Source organism: Cucurbita maxima, unplaced genomic scaffold (genome assembly GCF_002738345.1).
Source record: "Cucurbita maxima cultivar Rimu unplaced genomic scaffold, Cmax_1.0 Cma_Scf00012, whole genome shotgun sequence".
Classification (NCBI taxonomy): Eukaryota; Viridiplantae; Streptophyta; class Magnoliopsida; order Cucurbitales; family Cucurbitaceae; genus Cucurbita; species Cucurbita maxima.
This window is the reverse complement of record NW_019272028.1, coordinates 5,233,593-5,247,040: the sequence shown is the minus strand read 5'-3', so window position 1 is coordinate 5,247,040 and position 13,448 is coordinate 5,233,593. Positions and strand designations below refer to the sequence as shown.

Sequence of the window (13,448 nt, the reverse complement as noted above, 5' to 3'; positions counted from 1 at the left end):
TTCCTCCAATATTTTGATGTGATAACGTTTCAGTCATTTGTCTCAAAAACAATCCAATTTTTCGCACTCATGAAACTTACTCATATGAAACCTATTAAGATTGATTAAGGTGAGAAAGTAGACTATGAGGATATTGTACGATTTAGAATAAAATTTGAAATATGAGTTCGACATTAGATGGCCTGACATTCTTCTACCGTGTCTAGGATATGACCACATTACTTATTTATCTTAAAGTGCTTATAAGGGTGAAAACTATCTCAATAGACCAATACATATCATTTTAACATCATTTTTCATCACTCACATGCATCCTTAAAAAAAAATTCCATGAGATCACCCAACATAGGATTGATTTAAGCCAAATACGTTTAATTGTAGAGTTTCCATGATTCAACTACCGAAAAGTAAGGTGTATCCTGTTGGTATAGGTATTTACTACCATTTTTTTTTTTTTTAAGTATTTCTTAACCATCATACTCTCATAATCCTACGAATGTGGTGTCAGTTCATTAATGTACTCCGCCTTTACTATAGCATGATATGCTCACTAGCTTCTGTAACCACATCCTACTAGAAAAGATTTCGCTTTCATACGAAATGTACAAGAGATACATAAATGAACTAATACCACATTTGAATGAGAGTGATTCCAATGATATGAAATTATATTCATTAAATACTAAAAAAAAAAAATTAATAATACTATTTGTACCAACAAAATACATCTTCCATTTAATCATAAGAACTCTAAAATTAGGCATGTTTCGTTATATATAACCATGGATGACTTCATGCTAAAGAATGTTGGGCAGCTCAACATCCACATGAACACTAAACAGGTATTTCCATTATGTCATAAAATAATCGACCAACTATAAGAATATCAACAAAATATCACTGACTATGGATCTAACTAATAAAAAGAATTTAAACTAATTTGTTTATAAAATATTTTTTTTATAATAATAGTTTTTTTTTTTTTTTTTTTTAAATATCTACATGGTGATGTGTTTTTGTTAGAAGAGAAATTAATGGGATGGATGTGGTTGTATAAAATGATGAAGTTTTAGAAAAGGTAGAGCAAAAGCATGAGGTGTTAATAATGACAGAGAAAATGATAAGAAAGTTTGATGGGTAGTATCTTTCTTTCATAACACCAAGCTTTATAGGCATTGTCTTCACTCCAAAATTATTCCATCAATTATTTTTATTTAGAGGTTCCTTTTCTAAAAAAATATTCCTCTTATATATTGGTTTCTAATTTCCTCGCAAAATTGGTCATAAATATGCTACACAATTTTATAAAAGATGTGAAAAAATACGATCAAATTGCTCGATCAATCTTATTAATATCGCACATGTTATACCTAAACGCTACATGGGTTGAACCAGAACTATAAGTTTTGTAAAGCGTGGCATTAAAAAAAAAAGCTAACATGTTTGTGTAAGGAGTATAATTGATGGCATGAATTTGGAGAAGAAAAAGGTGGATTAGAAGAAAGAGGAGAGTTTGGAGGAGACTGACATGAGAACCAATATGAAAGACACAGACGCATCTAATAGGGCGGTTAGTAAAGAAGAAAAGTAAGCCATAAAAAAGAAAAGAGAGAAAAAGAAGGATTGGAGAATTTTGTGACGGCCATGCCTAGGCTTCTTTGAATCTATCCTTCTTAAAAAATGAAACTTGGAAGAAAAGTGTGTCGTGTCTCAATTTTCAAGGCTTCGAAATTTAGATAGTGATTAATAAGATCAGACAAATAAAGAAATTTAGATAGTGATTAAAAAGATAAGACAAATAAAATAAAACTAAATAAACTATGGTGAAATTTTGTAGAATTAAAACAAAATGAAATCCAACTACAAGCCGGTGTTATTCGAATTTATTACAAATGGTAAATGGGTTCGAGATACAATTTCAAACAAAATATGAAAGACCTAAAACTATACAGATGACTATACAATTTCTTAATGCTCTCCCACCTTGACTAGTTGTCAACAAACACCTAAAAAAAATGAAGAAATTGGTGAGTATAAAAATACTTAGTAAGCAGCCTACTTGTAGGCTTTTATTGTATTTAATTTCTAGTAAAATTTTACAGAATTTTATATAGGCTCTAATAAGTACGGACATAATTCCACAACTATACTAAGACAAAGCAGCAATAAGACAAGTTTAAGACAACTGATGGGGAAGTAATGGCACCTTAGAAAAGGCAGGGGTATACCCTGAAATGTGAGATTCTAGGATGAAATGTGAGATTCTAGGAGCACGTCAAAGTTTCATGTGATTCTCTTAGTGTCACATAATCTTTTTGGGGTCTTGGAGCTACTCACTAGGTCTTAGTGTCGCAGAATTGTTGGGCGACGAATCTCATCTCAAGGTGAGCTGAATTTCTGTTCTCATTCTTAGTAAGCTTGAATAACAAAATCAATGAGCCATCGATATCGTAGTTTCAAGCATGACCTCATCTTATCTCCTTGAATAATATAACATCTTGTTTAAACACGTGTAAAGTTAACTGGCGGCTCCTCTATAGGAAAATAATACTGTCAACATCTAGGGGATCGACTTATGTGCTGGCTAGTAACTTAATTTACTCATATGATCCCTCGTCCCTCTAAAGGCTGGATTACAGTACATTGAGTCTATTAAGGAGACTCTTCACACACTATAGTGACACCAATCATGAGCTAAACTACTTATATAGTCTTTGTTCCCTCTAAAAACTGATTTATGGAATCACGACTTAAGCTCTTAACCCATTTCTACACACAATATTAACTTCTCAAATCACCAAGATGCGCCATCCTATTTGACCTTGGTCAAACTTGACGATATGGGTTCCTAGAAGCCTATCGCTTGGCCAGAGCGCTAGTGAGTTTGACCTAGATTCATTTAGTTAGTTAACAAGATAGCATAATGTGTTGAGAGGACTAGATGCTCTAATCCTTCCAAAAAGAAGGCGTGGAGTCACACAGGTAGCATAGTAATTGGAAGGCACTCGGGGGTCGCCAACTAACCTCCCATAAATGTTCAAGGGAGCAAACACAATATAGTCCCAACAGAGTATTATGAGGTAGCTCCTCAACCCAGGACACCGAACATCTACTACGTAGGCAAAGTAAACTACCTTAGTCTAAAAACAAGAGGGTAGAACACTTTGAGCAACCTTTTCTACATTTTCTTTTTTTGATGAATGATGTCATTGGTTGAAGTAAGAGAATGCTTGAAAGTTTTGTAGTTACAAAGAGACGTCGACTCGAGGCATCTATGTTGTCTGCATTTCTAAGGGTTGTCATTGAATATATTTAGTCACTTTTGTGTTTTGGAAGTCTAAAAAATTGTATTATAGTAGTTAATAACAATAGAAAGAAAAAGAAAAACTTAAAAGTGGTGATTGATTGTTATCGATCAACCCAATGGTATGGTTGGATTTGGTAGCACTCTCTTATTTAAGCTGATCAGGTAGCATTCCTAATGAGCATGATACTATTATTACTGTTAGTAATGTCGAGAGTTAGTAATGCAGATGAACAACCCAAAATTAGTCCAACACTTTTTTTTAACCATGCACAAAATATCTCAATCCATGAATGTATACCATCAGACAAAAGGTCAAAATATCTAATAACTAACTTTGCAATTTTGTTTAAAAAAGAATTAAATTTATAATTTAATTATATCATTAATATAATTGTTCTACCCAAATAAAAAAAAACATAAAAGACACCTCCATCCAAAATCTCTTGATCAAAATAGAAAAACATGCCTGATAGATCCTTAGATTTGTAAGGCACATCACCTTCTTACCAATGGTATAAATTTCGTACATGCCAACTCTGCATGCATCATCCAAAAGTGTATAAAATTAATAAATAGTTACCATACATATCATCGATCGATCATATTATTACATAACAATTGATCGATCATATTATGACAACATTTGAGAAAAAAAGACACAGTTTAACCATCAATAAATGATAGCTTAAAACATTTTAGAAATAAAATCATTTACCCGAATGGCCTCCCAAATGCTAACCTTCAACATATATTTAATTCAATCAAACCCTAAAAGAAAATAACTACGTTAATACCCACGTCCCACGTTAATACCAACACTTTGAGAGTAATGCTAATATATCTCAAACAAAAATTAATGGGTTGGAAAACTACCCCAAATCAACACTTATCATAAGTCTTTCAATCCTAATGAGAAATTTAAATTCTATCTCCAAGAAAACCAAAGCTTAGGCAGAAACTCCTTACTAAATTTAGTAGACACAGGGTCAAAAAAAATAAAATAAAAAATAAAAAAAAATAATAATGGAGACTCATTACCTACCGTGTGTCCCTAAAAACTTGAAATTGAGGCCAAATGATGGATCCTGAAGTTGCTAGAATCAACCTAATTAGATCAAACCAAACACAGCCAGTTGACTGAGCCAAGTCCGCTAAATTAGACAGGACTAGCAAAATATTATATATATATATATGCTGAATAGCTCCACAAAACTAGCAGTGATCTTGTTAAGATTAAGAAGTTTTGATACCATGCTAATATGAAAAATATAATTAGTTGGAATATGAAAAGTTTAATTTTCATTCGGTTCATTCAAATAGAATATAAAGAAAATATTCTACCCACTAAATCTTAAAAATAAGATAAAATATATCAAATATACTATTAACAAAAAGGAAAAAATCCTAACTCTATTCTAATAGATATGTATACTGTGCCATGGTTAGGCATTGTGATCCTAGAAAAGGTTTATCAAAACTTGTTCATGGCCAGGCATGATGATCTTAGAAAAGGTTTGCCTTTGACAATTGAACTTACGTGTGGAATCAATACTTGTTCAGCCGCACACGCCATTTTGTATTTGACAATTGAACTTACGTGGAATCAATACTTGTTCAGCCGCACACACCATTCGTGCATGTATGTTCAATCGTCTATGACTCTAGCGGACTTGCTTCTACACTTAATCAAGTCATCTGAACTTTCTTTTAATTTAGGCGAAAGTCTTTCATATGCATGGTTACATCTCATAAGGTCTCTCATATGCATTGTTACATCTCATAAGGTCTCTCATATGCATTGTTACATTTCATCTCTTATCACCTAGGCTTTCAACATGGCTTACATATTGTGATGTGATCCCAAAGTCTGAGAATGTCATCTGCCATCATAGCTTGTTCGACAATAGCCATCAAGAATCAATCCATGAGTCAACTTATCATTAGGACATCTCAAACATCTATTCATCTACATTTTAGCGAGGTATGGACTATCCCAAATCCATGCTAAGTCATTTATGAATACCTTACTAGACAGTAGGTGACTATGTTAGGCACAATCGTGTCGTTCGTCACTGTCCTTAAAAAATTCATTTCAAAGCAAGACACAAGACACTCGTCTTGAATCACTCATTCACATTATGACACACGTATGTGCTTAGGGTAGTTCACATAGGATACATGTCCTAGAGAGAGATATTTAGACTGACAAGAGTAGCATTAATTTTGACGAATGGTTATATGGTCTTGCATAGCATTTGACGAGTGTCCAATCGCCACCAAATTTGACAAGCATTCATATTCGTATGGATGGACTTAACTCCAAAGTTGCATGCATAAACTCTTACTAGAACCTCGACTTAACTTCAATCTTTGACACTATTGTCTACTTGTTTTTAGATTGCGTATGTCTCATCTTGGTTTCAATGCACATTTTTTTTTTATTGGTTGGATGTATGTCTCATCTTGGTTTCAATGCACATTTTTTTTGATTTGTTGGATGATGTAACGTCCTCCTCATATCACGACACTTCTCTGTCTTGGCTCTCACATGGTCGAATGAGCGTCTTTAGAGAGTTGAGAGTTACTGTTTGGTCAGTCTACATGTGAGGGTCACAATTTGTTGGATGATGCAACGTCCTCATCAATTATATCATGGCACTTTTCTGTCTTGGCTCTCACATGGTTGAATGAGAGACTTTTGAGAGTTAAGAGTTACCGTTTGGTTGGTCGTACATGTGAGGGTCAAAATCTACTATCTTCCTAATCTGGTTGTGAGTACATGTAACCATGAGGAGAGAGATGTGGAGGTCACAATTAGTCTGAGACATCAAAACTCAAAACTACCTCTACGGTGAATGCTCTTTAGCTCAATTGGACAGCTTAATTTTCTATAAATAAAATATGTTGCATGAACGAGTATAAAAATGCTCAATAAATAACTCGTTTGTAGGATCTTACTTCGATCTCAAGTCATACACTTCTACTAAAGGAACCGATCAATTTACGTAGAAAAAGATAAAGAAAATCAAGAGAAAATAGGAAAAACACAAAAACTGAAACGAAATCCAGAAATTTTAAAAATAATAGTTGAATTTTGATGGACACGCTGCAATAGGTTCGAACTCATGCCCTCGAGGAAGCCAGAGAGCATGCATCAAGCAAGGGGGGAGAAACGCGTCCAGCAGAGGAGGGACCACGTGTTGACCTATTAAAGATACAAAAAAACACAGAAAGGAAACGTCGAAGCTGAGAATGCAGAAGGATGAGAAACGTGCGTCAAGAGAATATCAGTGTCTGCTAGAGTTGGAAAGCAGGTCGGCTGGGAGCGGCTCTCTAACACGCACGTGAGGCGCGTGGAGGGTGAGTTTTTGTCTATTTCAACCTCCCTTCAACTATTTTCACCTTAAATTAACTTCAATTACGACCCACCACATCAGTTTTACAAAATTTGGATCTCCTAACAAATCGAAAAATAACTCGAGATGGAACACGTCGCCTAAGTAGCCATTTAGACGTTTGTAGGTATCGCTAGGACATGTTAGCATGTGAGTAATATTTGACTTTAGATGGTTAAAATATGCATGATTATGACATCAAAACCGAAATTTGGATGAGAATGCAATGCATGAGGTATAAATTACTAAAATTCTTCTGGGATGAGATTTTTATATGCACGCTATTTTAGATACTTTTCGCTGTGTTAGAAATGAGGAAGAAATGTTGTGATCTATGCTTTAGGTGATTGATGAACATCATCTCCTTGTTGAGCTTGCATGAATATTCAAATAATATATTTTGTGCTTTAGGGGATTGATAGGATTATCTTTCTAACAAATCATGCATTAATTTACTAGGTTAAGATTAAGACACTAGAGATAGGATGGTCTAATGTTAATCTAGGTCAAATAATTTCTAATGGATTGAGCATCTTAGGATCGTGAATGGCAATTTGTGGTCGAAAGTTTCCTTAAAATATGAGTTTGAGATTTGAACCACCTAAATATCCTAAGAACCTCAAAAACCTCAACAACTAACAATGACTAAGAATACTTATTAGGAAGGATATCATCGAGTCAAAACCATTTCCTATTTCCTGAGGTACTTTTTAGCATTGTTTGTCAACCAAACTCAAACCAAGGAGTTCCCCTACCAAGGGGTAGGTAATCAAGAACTTGTACAGTCGAGCTTGTCCTAAATCGATCATACATGATAGTTTGACAAGGCTACTTTAAGTTACTATCGTGTATAAAAGTGGGTCAAAGGTTGATATCATGATTATGTAAATCAATCTTGAGAGGGAACTAGGGACTGCATGAGTAGTTAGCTCAAGATGAGTGCTCGAGCGTGTGTAAAAATATCTTTGACCTCCTAAATAGGGTTGTATTGTTATAAATTTGTCTAAGATGGACGAGCCACCATGTAGCTAAACCTAGTAGTTGGCTGGCACACATGTCGCTCCCTTAGATTTAGTGTGATTTCGTGGTCTTGTGCTAAGGGTCGATAACTAAACTTACATAGTTGATGTCATATCATCCAAACAGATATGATGATGTTGCGCTCAACCCAAAATACCGATTATTCCACAACAAGTCGACTAAGTCATAAAAAATAATAAAAATAGTTCATGTCTAGTAGATTTCCTGCCCCAAGTAAACATCCTCTAAACACCGAGTGTGCTTGTGATGAACAAAAGAACCGATATAAAATAAAATAAATTTATATTATATATGCAAGTGCAAACTACATTTTGTGTTCTAAAAAGAATTTCCAATGTCAGAGCAACATCATAATCCTGAACTCATCAAAACAGAGAACTCCATCGCCATTGACATCAAACTTAGCGATCATTCTGTTGCAATCTCCGATGCTCCTCGATTCCCCCAGCTGGCTCAGCATCCGCCGTAGGCTCACCGCCGTAATCACACCCAATCCCTCCATTTCATACATCTTGAAAGCCTCCTTTATCTCCTTCCCCTCTCCATCCCCCTCCTCCACGAACCTCTCGAACTCCGCAATCTCCAATAGCCCATCGTCGTCGGAATCGTAGGCCGCCACCACCGCTGCCGCCTCCTCCTCCGTGAGGTGCTCCCCTGTGACCGCCGCGAACCGGGTAAGCAAATCTTGGGAGGAGACCTTGCCGTCGCAGTCGGAGTCTATACTGTTGAATACTCTCTGGTAGCGCGAGAATTGGGGCATCTCCAGGAATTGGGGAAGATTGATTTGTTTTGGGTGATTGATTTGAGTGATGAATTTGAGTTGGAGGTGTTTATGTAGAGGGAATTTGCGCGTTGGGATTGCGTGTAAATACAGAGATAACGAAAGGGATGAGGAAACTGGTTCGATCCGTAGACGCGGTGGATGAGAAAAGAAATTTCTACAATAAATCATTATTTGAACAATGTAAAAAAAAAAAAAAACATGATTTTAAGAATATGGGTAATTGAAGTTTAATGTTGTGAATGGTGTTGGATGATGAAAGTCCCACATCGGCTAATTTAGGGAATGATCATGGGTTTATAAGTGAGGAATACGCCCAAAGCAAAGCCATGAGAGCTTATGCTCAAAGTGGACAATATCATACCATTGTGGAGAGTCGTGTTCGTCTAACAAATGGAACATTAGGGAATGTGGTGGAAGCTTCTAGCAGCATTGAAGAAAAGAAGGAGAAGACCGTTACACCTTTCTTCTCTTTTTTTCAATGGAAGGAAACTTCCTGATTTCTTCAAATTCTGAGAACCAAAACTTTAATTTTAACACCAAAACTTTTTAACCCAACAACCATAACTTTTTAACCAAATTCTAAGAATCATTTTCGGTGTTTGAATTATTTGTTTCAAATTCGAGAGTTTATCTTGAAAGTAATTTTTGAAATTTTAGTATATTCAAATTGGAAGGGGTGTTCTAAAGTAAAATAATTTGTAAGTTCTTTGGATGAGTTTTAGACTCCGAGTATTTATTGGTGTGATTGATTAAAAATTTTATGAAAAATACCTTTACTTTCACAAAGGAATCATTTTGATTCGAGACTTGTAATATAAGTTATGAAAAATGCTCATTGCCGTATAGGTTGGGAGGATTCTCGTTCTCCTGCAAAACCAATCACTATAATCTCAAGGCCAAGGTTTTATCCAGTTCACAATATGGTAGGCTAAGTTGACTTAGTTGACGATGTTTACAAACATAGTTGAAGTTCAAGGATCAGTAGGCTCTAGGATTCATCCAGTTGACACGCGCAGTGGAAGCTCAAGAATTGATGGGCTCCAGGGTTGATCCAATTGATGCTACCCAAAAATGCTGTAGAAGCTCAAAGATCGGTAAGCTGTAGGGTTGGTCTAGTTGACACTGTCTAGAAACGCTGTGGAAACTCAAGGATTGATCGACTCTAAGGTTGATCTAGTTGACGTTGACCAGACACATAATGGAAGCTCAAGATTCAATAGGCACCAAGGTTGATCGAGTTGACATTGTCTACAAATGTAGTAGAAACTCAATGATTGTTTGGCTCTAGGGTTGATCCAATTGACACTGTCCAAAAACACAAGGGAAGCTCAAAGATCGATAGGTTATATAGTATTGATCTAGTTGACACTGTTTAGAAGTGTGACATTTAACATGTTAAAGAGAAGACAAAATTTGATGAATGTTTTCTTAAATATGTAAAAAAAAAAAAATATATAAGACCAGACATTCTTTTAAAGGTTAATTAAATATTTCATAAATACATCACGAGTGTCAGATTGGGCCAGACATTTGTGGGTCAAAATCAGAATAATTTTGGAGGTTGAAGCCAAACTCCTTGAGTGGGAGGAGTCTTACCCATCAATAAAGCAAGAAGGTGGAAGTTCTGAGAGAGTGAGCAAGAAATAGGCAAGCAATGATTCTAGAAGTACTCCAAGCAAAGTGAGCACAAGAGAGGCAAGCAAGGCTGCAGAAGTGATCTTAGACGTGAGCACACGTGTATTTCTTGAGTCATCGTCCCATGTCTAAAGTGGGTGATTTCACAATAAATGTCAACCCTAATATTTGCTTGAGAAAAAGCACAAAGTTGGATGTCAAAGCCATAGAAGAATGAAGGTGCAGCAAAATCAAGAGGGGCGCACCAGTGGAACAATTGCCAACAAGTGAAGGGATTCTTTGCTTCAGTATAAAATTTTCTTATTGTGGTTAAGAGAGTATGTCACAACCGTACTTTGAAAACAATAGGTTATGAACCCCACACGTAGACCATCAAGGCTGTGACACAGAAGCGGTGCTCAACCCATCAAGTGAGTGTCGAGACAAGACTAAGTGTCATAAAGTTGGTGAAGAACTCAATCCATAATTCAAAGACAAAATACATCATAAGACGATACCATTTCACTCGTCAATTAGAACCCAACCAAAATTGCACAGAATCAAATCGGTTCAAAACCCAACCACTCCATAAACCCTAAAACAAAAAACCATTTTTTTTCCTTTTTTTTGGTCCTCCACAGGTCACCTCATAACCAGACACCAGAGTCAGTTTTAATATGAAACAGAGGAAAGGGAACAACAAAACTAACCGACGAGACAGCTTCAAATTTCACAAAACATAATCTTTGAAGAACAATCCACAAAATACACTGCCACTGCCACTGCCACTTCCAAAAGACAAAAAACAAAGGAAAACAGCCCTTCAACACAAAAAAACAACCCCCACCTAAAACATACAAAGCAAAAACAACACCCCAATAACCTTAACATCACAATCATCTTTGTCCCTTTCTTTCTTACATGATTGAGCAACTGCTGCTTGTGTTCTCATCACAGAACATGTCAGCTGCAGAGTTACTACTTTGTCCATGGTAGTAATGACCACCCTCTGCACAAGGATAACTTGGATAAACAGGGCTACAATTGTAATTGTAGTAATATCCTGTATTTGGTGGAACCAATTGAGCTCTATTGTACATCATTTGAGGCTGCTGGTTCATTGCCTGCCTGTTTACCATGTTGTTCATGTTCATTAATGGCTGCTGCTGCTGCTGCTGCTGCTGCTGCTGATGATGATGATGGTACTGACCAGTTGCCATGGGGAATCCAGAGGTTGAAGATGGCTGGTAGCTGAAGTATCCTCCTTGAGAGGTGTTTGTTGAATTGACACCAATTGAAGAAGGTGTGGCAAAATTTAAATGGTTGCCGCCGTTGAATCCCGCCATGTTCATCATTGAATTCAGGTCATTGTTATTCGCTCTTTTCGGCTCCCCGGGATTGATACTTCCTCTGCCCATGCCAAACGGTTGAGGAATGTTCATGTTCAGAGGTTCCAAGGTTTTCTGGTCCATCCTAGAGGGGATGTTCTTTCTGGCAACTGCCTGACCTGGGCCTATTGTCTTCCTGGGAGTCGCTCGCTGCCTGTGGAGATCAAGATTAGCTGCCCTGAACTGAAACGCTCCTTCCTCATCACCAAAACAACCATCAATGTCATCATCTTGGCAGTAAAATGGAGTCAGTTTGGGTCCCTTGTTAGAAGATTTATGGTCGTTGCTCTTTGGTTTCGAGCTGGTGTCGGATTTCTGCGACCAAAGCTCAGCATGTTTCCCAGCTCGGACCAGCTTATTGATCAAAGTGGCAGAATCTACACTTCCTAAAACTGTAACCTTCTGATCCTCTGCTCCTATAGCAACCTGAAAAACCCCTGTTCATACAACATACATTCATCAAAAGATTCCTTAAATTCCTCTGTTTTAAACAAGATTCATCACAAAATTTCAAAACCAAACAGAAATGTTTCTTATTTTCTCTCACTTTCCCAGTAACCAAACAAGCTAGATCCAACTAAACAGCCGTCTACTTAACATATTATTTTACATTACTAAGAACATAGAAAAAAGAAGAACAAACCTTCTATCCTGTGAAGAAGTTTCTTCACTTTCTGCTTACACCCATCACAGTAAATGTTGACTCTGAGATCACAAGTCTATAAAAAGAAAACAAATACTCAAAACAGAGATTTAGAGAGTCACACACACACACACACAACAAAATGTTCCTTTAGCGAGCAGGAAGTAAAGAGAAAAAAAAGGCAACTTTTTTAAGAAAAACAAAGAATTGTGGAAAGTGGGTTGTAGAGAAAGGGGGAAAACCTGAAACTTTAGTAGCTTATAATCATCCTCTTTGGTCATTTCTTGGGGGGTCGGGGTTAGTGTAGAGAGAAAGGGGGGTTAATGGGCAGGCATGGGAGGAGGGGGGTTAATTTATTCAGAGGACTGAGGGAGTTACCTCAAAAGCAAACAAAGGAAAGGGGGCACATGGGAGAGAAGGGGGAAAGGAAAAGAAAAGAAAAGGAGAGATTTTGATTTTGAAAAAGTGGGAAGAGAGAGAGAGATAGAGAGAAGGGGGGTTTTGAAATTGTGAGATGATGTGATTTAACGTTAAACACTGAGGAAACAAATAAAACAACAGCGACTTGACAGCCCCACTTCTTTCTCTCTGTCTATCGCTCAGTTACCATATTTTGGCTGCTTACTACCTTCCATTTACTCGATCTCTCTGTCTCTATGGTTATCTGTTCTCTATCTCTCTCTTTCTACTTCACAGACTTGGTTTGTTTTTGGATGAATGCCCCATTTTTTTGGGTCTAACTCAAGTACCTTTTTTTAAATAAGGGACAACATTGTTGGTTGTCTTTTTTTTACTCTTTTTTATGCTAAGATACATGTAGGATACAAAGTACACAAGCGACCTATGTACTTGGTTAGTTTTAAGGAGTTATGAAAGTTAGATACACGAATTAAGTTATGTATCATAGTAGATTTACTTTAAAATAAAATACATTTCTTCGTTCCTGGAGTAAAGCATTTTGTTTACATAATTATTGGAGTGCTTAAAGTTTCAAATTCTCTAATCTCATGTCACGATCTTGGGTTATTCAGTCTATTGAAGGTGTCCTGACCTAGATTAACGTAAAATCATCCTAACTCTAGCACTCTACTCTTAACTTGTTACATTCATTCATGCTTTAATTAAAGAGATAATATTATCAATCACTTAGCACAATGAAATCATTCTTAGTATATATAATGTATTCTAAAAAAAAACATACATCCAAGCTCAACCGAAGGTAACATTCAACAATGACCCGAAGCACAAAAAAAAAAAAAAAAAAAAAGGTTGAGGG

General features: G+C 36.3%; 2 protein-coding genes across 2 annotated transcripts; both read right to left on the bottom strand.

Annotated features, from left to right (window-relative positions):
- Positions 1 to 8,008: 8,008 nt before the first annotated feature.
- Positions 8,009 to 8,617, bottom strand: LOC111487021 (putative calcium-binding protein CML19). Its single transcript, XM_023134224.1, has one exon. It carries the CDS (start codon positions 8,501 to 8,503, stop codon positions 8,081 to 8,083), a length of 423 nt encoding a protein of 140 aa, XP_022989992.1. The 5' UTR covers positions 8,504 to 8,617; the 3' UTR covers positions 8,009 to 8,080.
- A 2,218-nt stretch (positions 8,618 to 10,835) lies between these two features.
- On the bottom strand, positions 10,836 to 12,645 carry LOC111487013 (heavy metal-associated isoprenylated plant protein 37). The gene is made up of 3 exons (XM_023134216.1): positions 12,415 to 12,645; positions 12,173 to 12,248; positions 10,836 to 11,966 (listed from the first exon to the last, which is right to left on the bottom strand). The coding sequence occupies exons 1-3, from the start codon at positions 12,451 to 12,453 to the stop codon at positions 11,059 to 11,061; spliced, it is 1,023 nt and encodes a 340-aa protein (XP_022989984.1). The 5' UTR covers positions 12,454 to 12,645; the 3' UTR covers positions 10,836 to 11,058.
- Between the last annotated feature and the right edge of the window lie 803 nt (positions 12,646 to 13,448).

What these genes read in the sequence shown, in the direction of transcription:
- LOC111487021 (XM_023134224.1), bottom strand. Translation starts at nt 8,503, where the DNA reads ATGCCCCAATTCTCGCGCTACCAGAGAGTATTCAACAGTATAGACTCC.
- LOC111487013 (XM_023134216.1), bottom strand. Translation starts at nt 12,453, where the DNA reads ATGACCAAAGAGGATGATTATAAGCTACTAAAGTTTCAG. An exon ending in ATAAGCTACTAAAGTTTCAG is followed by an intron (nt 12,249 to 12,414) that starts GTTTTCCCCCTT and finishes TTCTTTTTATAG; the next exon opens with ACTTGTGATCTCAGAGTCAA. An exon ending in ACTTCTTCACAGGATAGAAG is followed by an intron (nt 11,967 to 12,172) that starts GTTTGTTCTTCT and finishes TTGTATGAACAG; the next exon opens with GGGTTTTTCAGGTTGCTATA.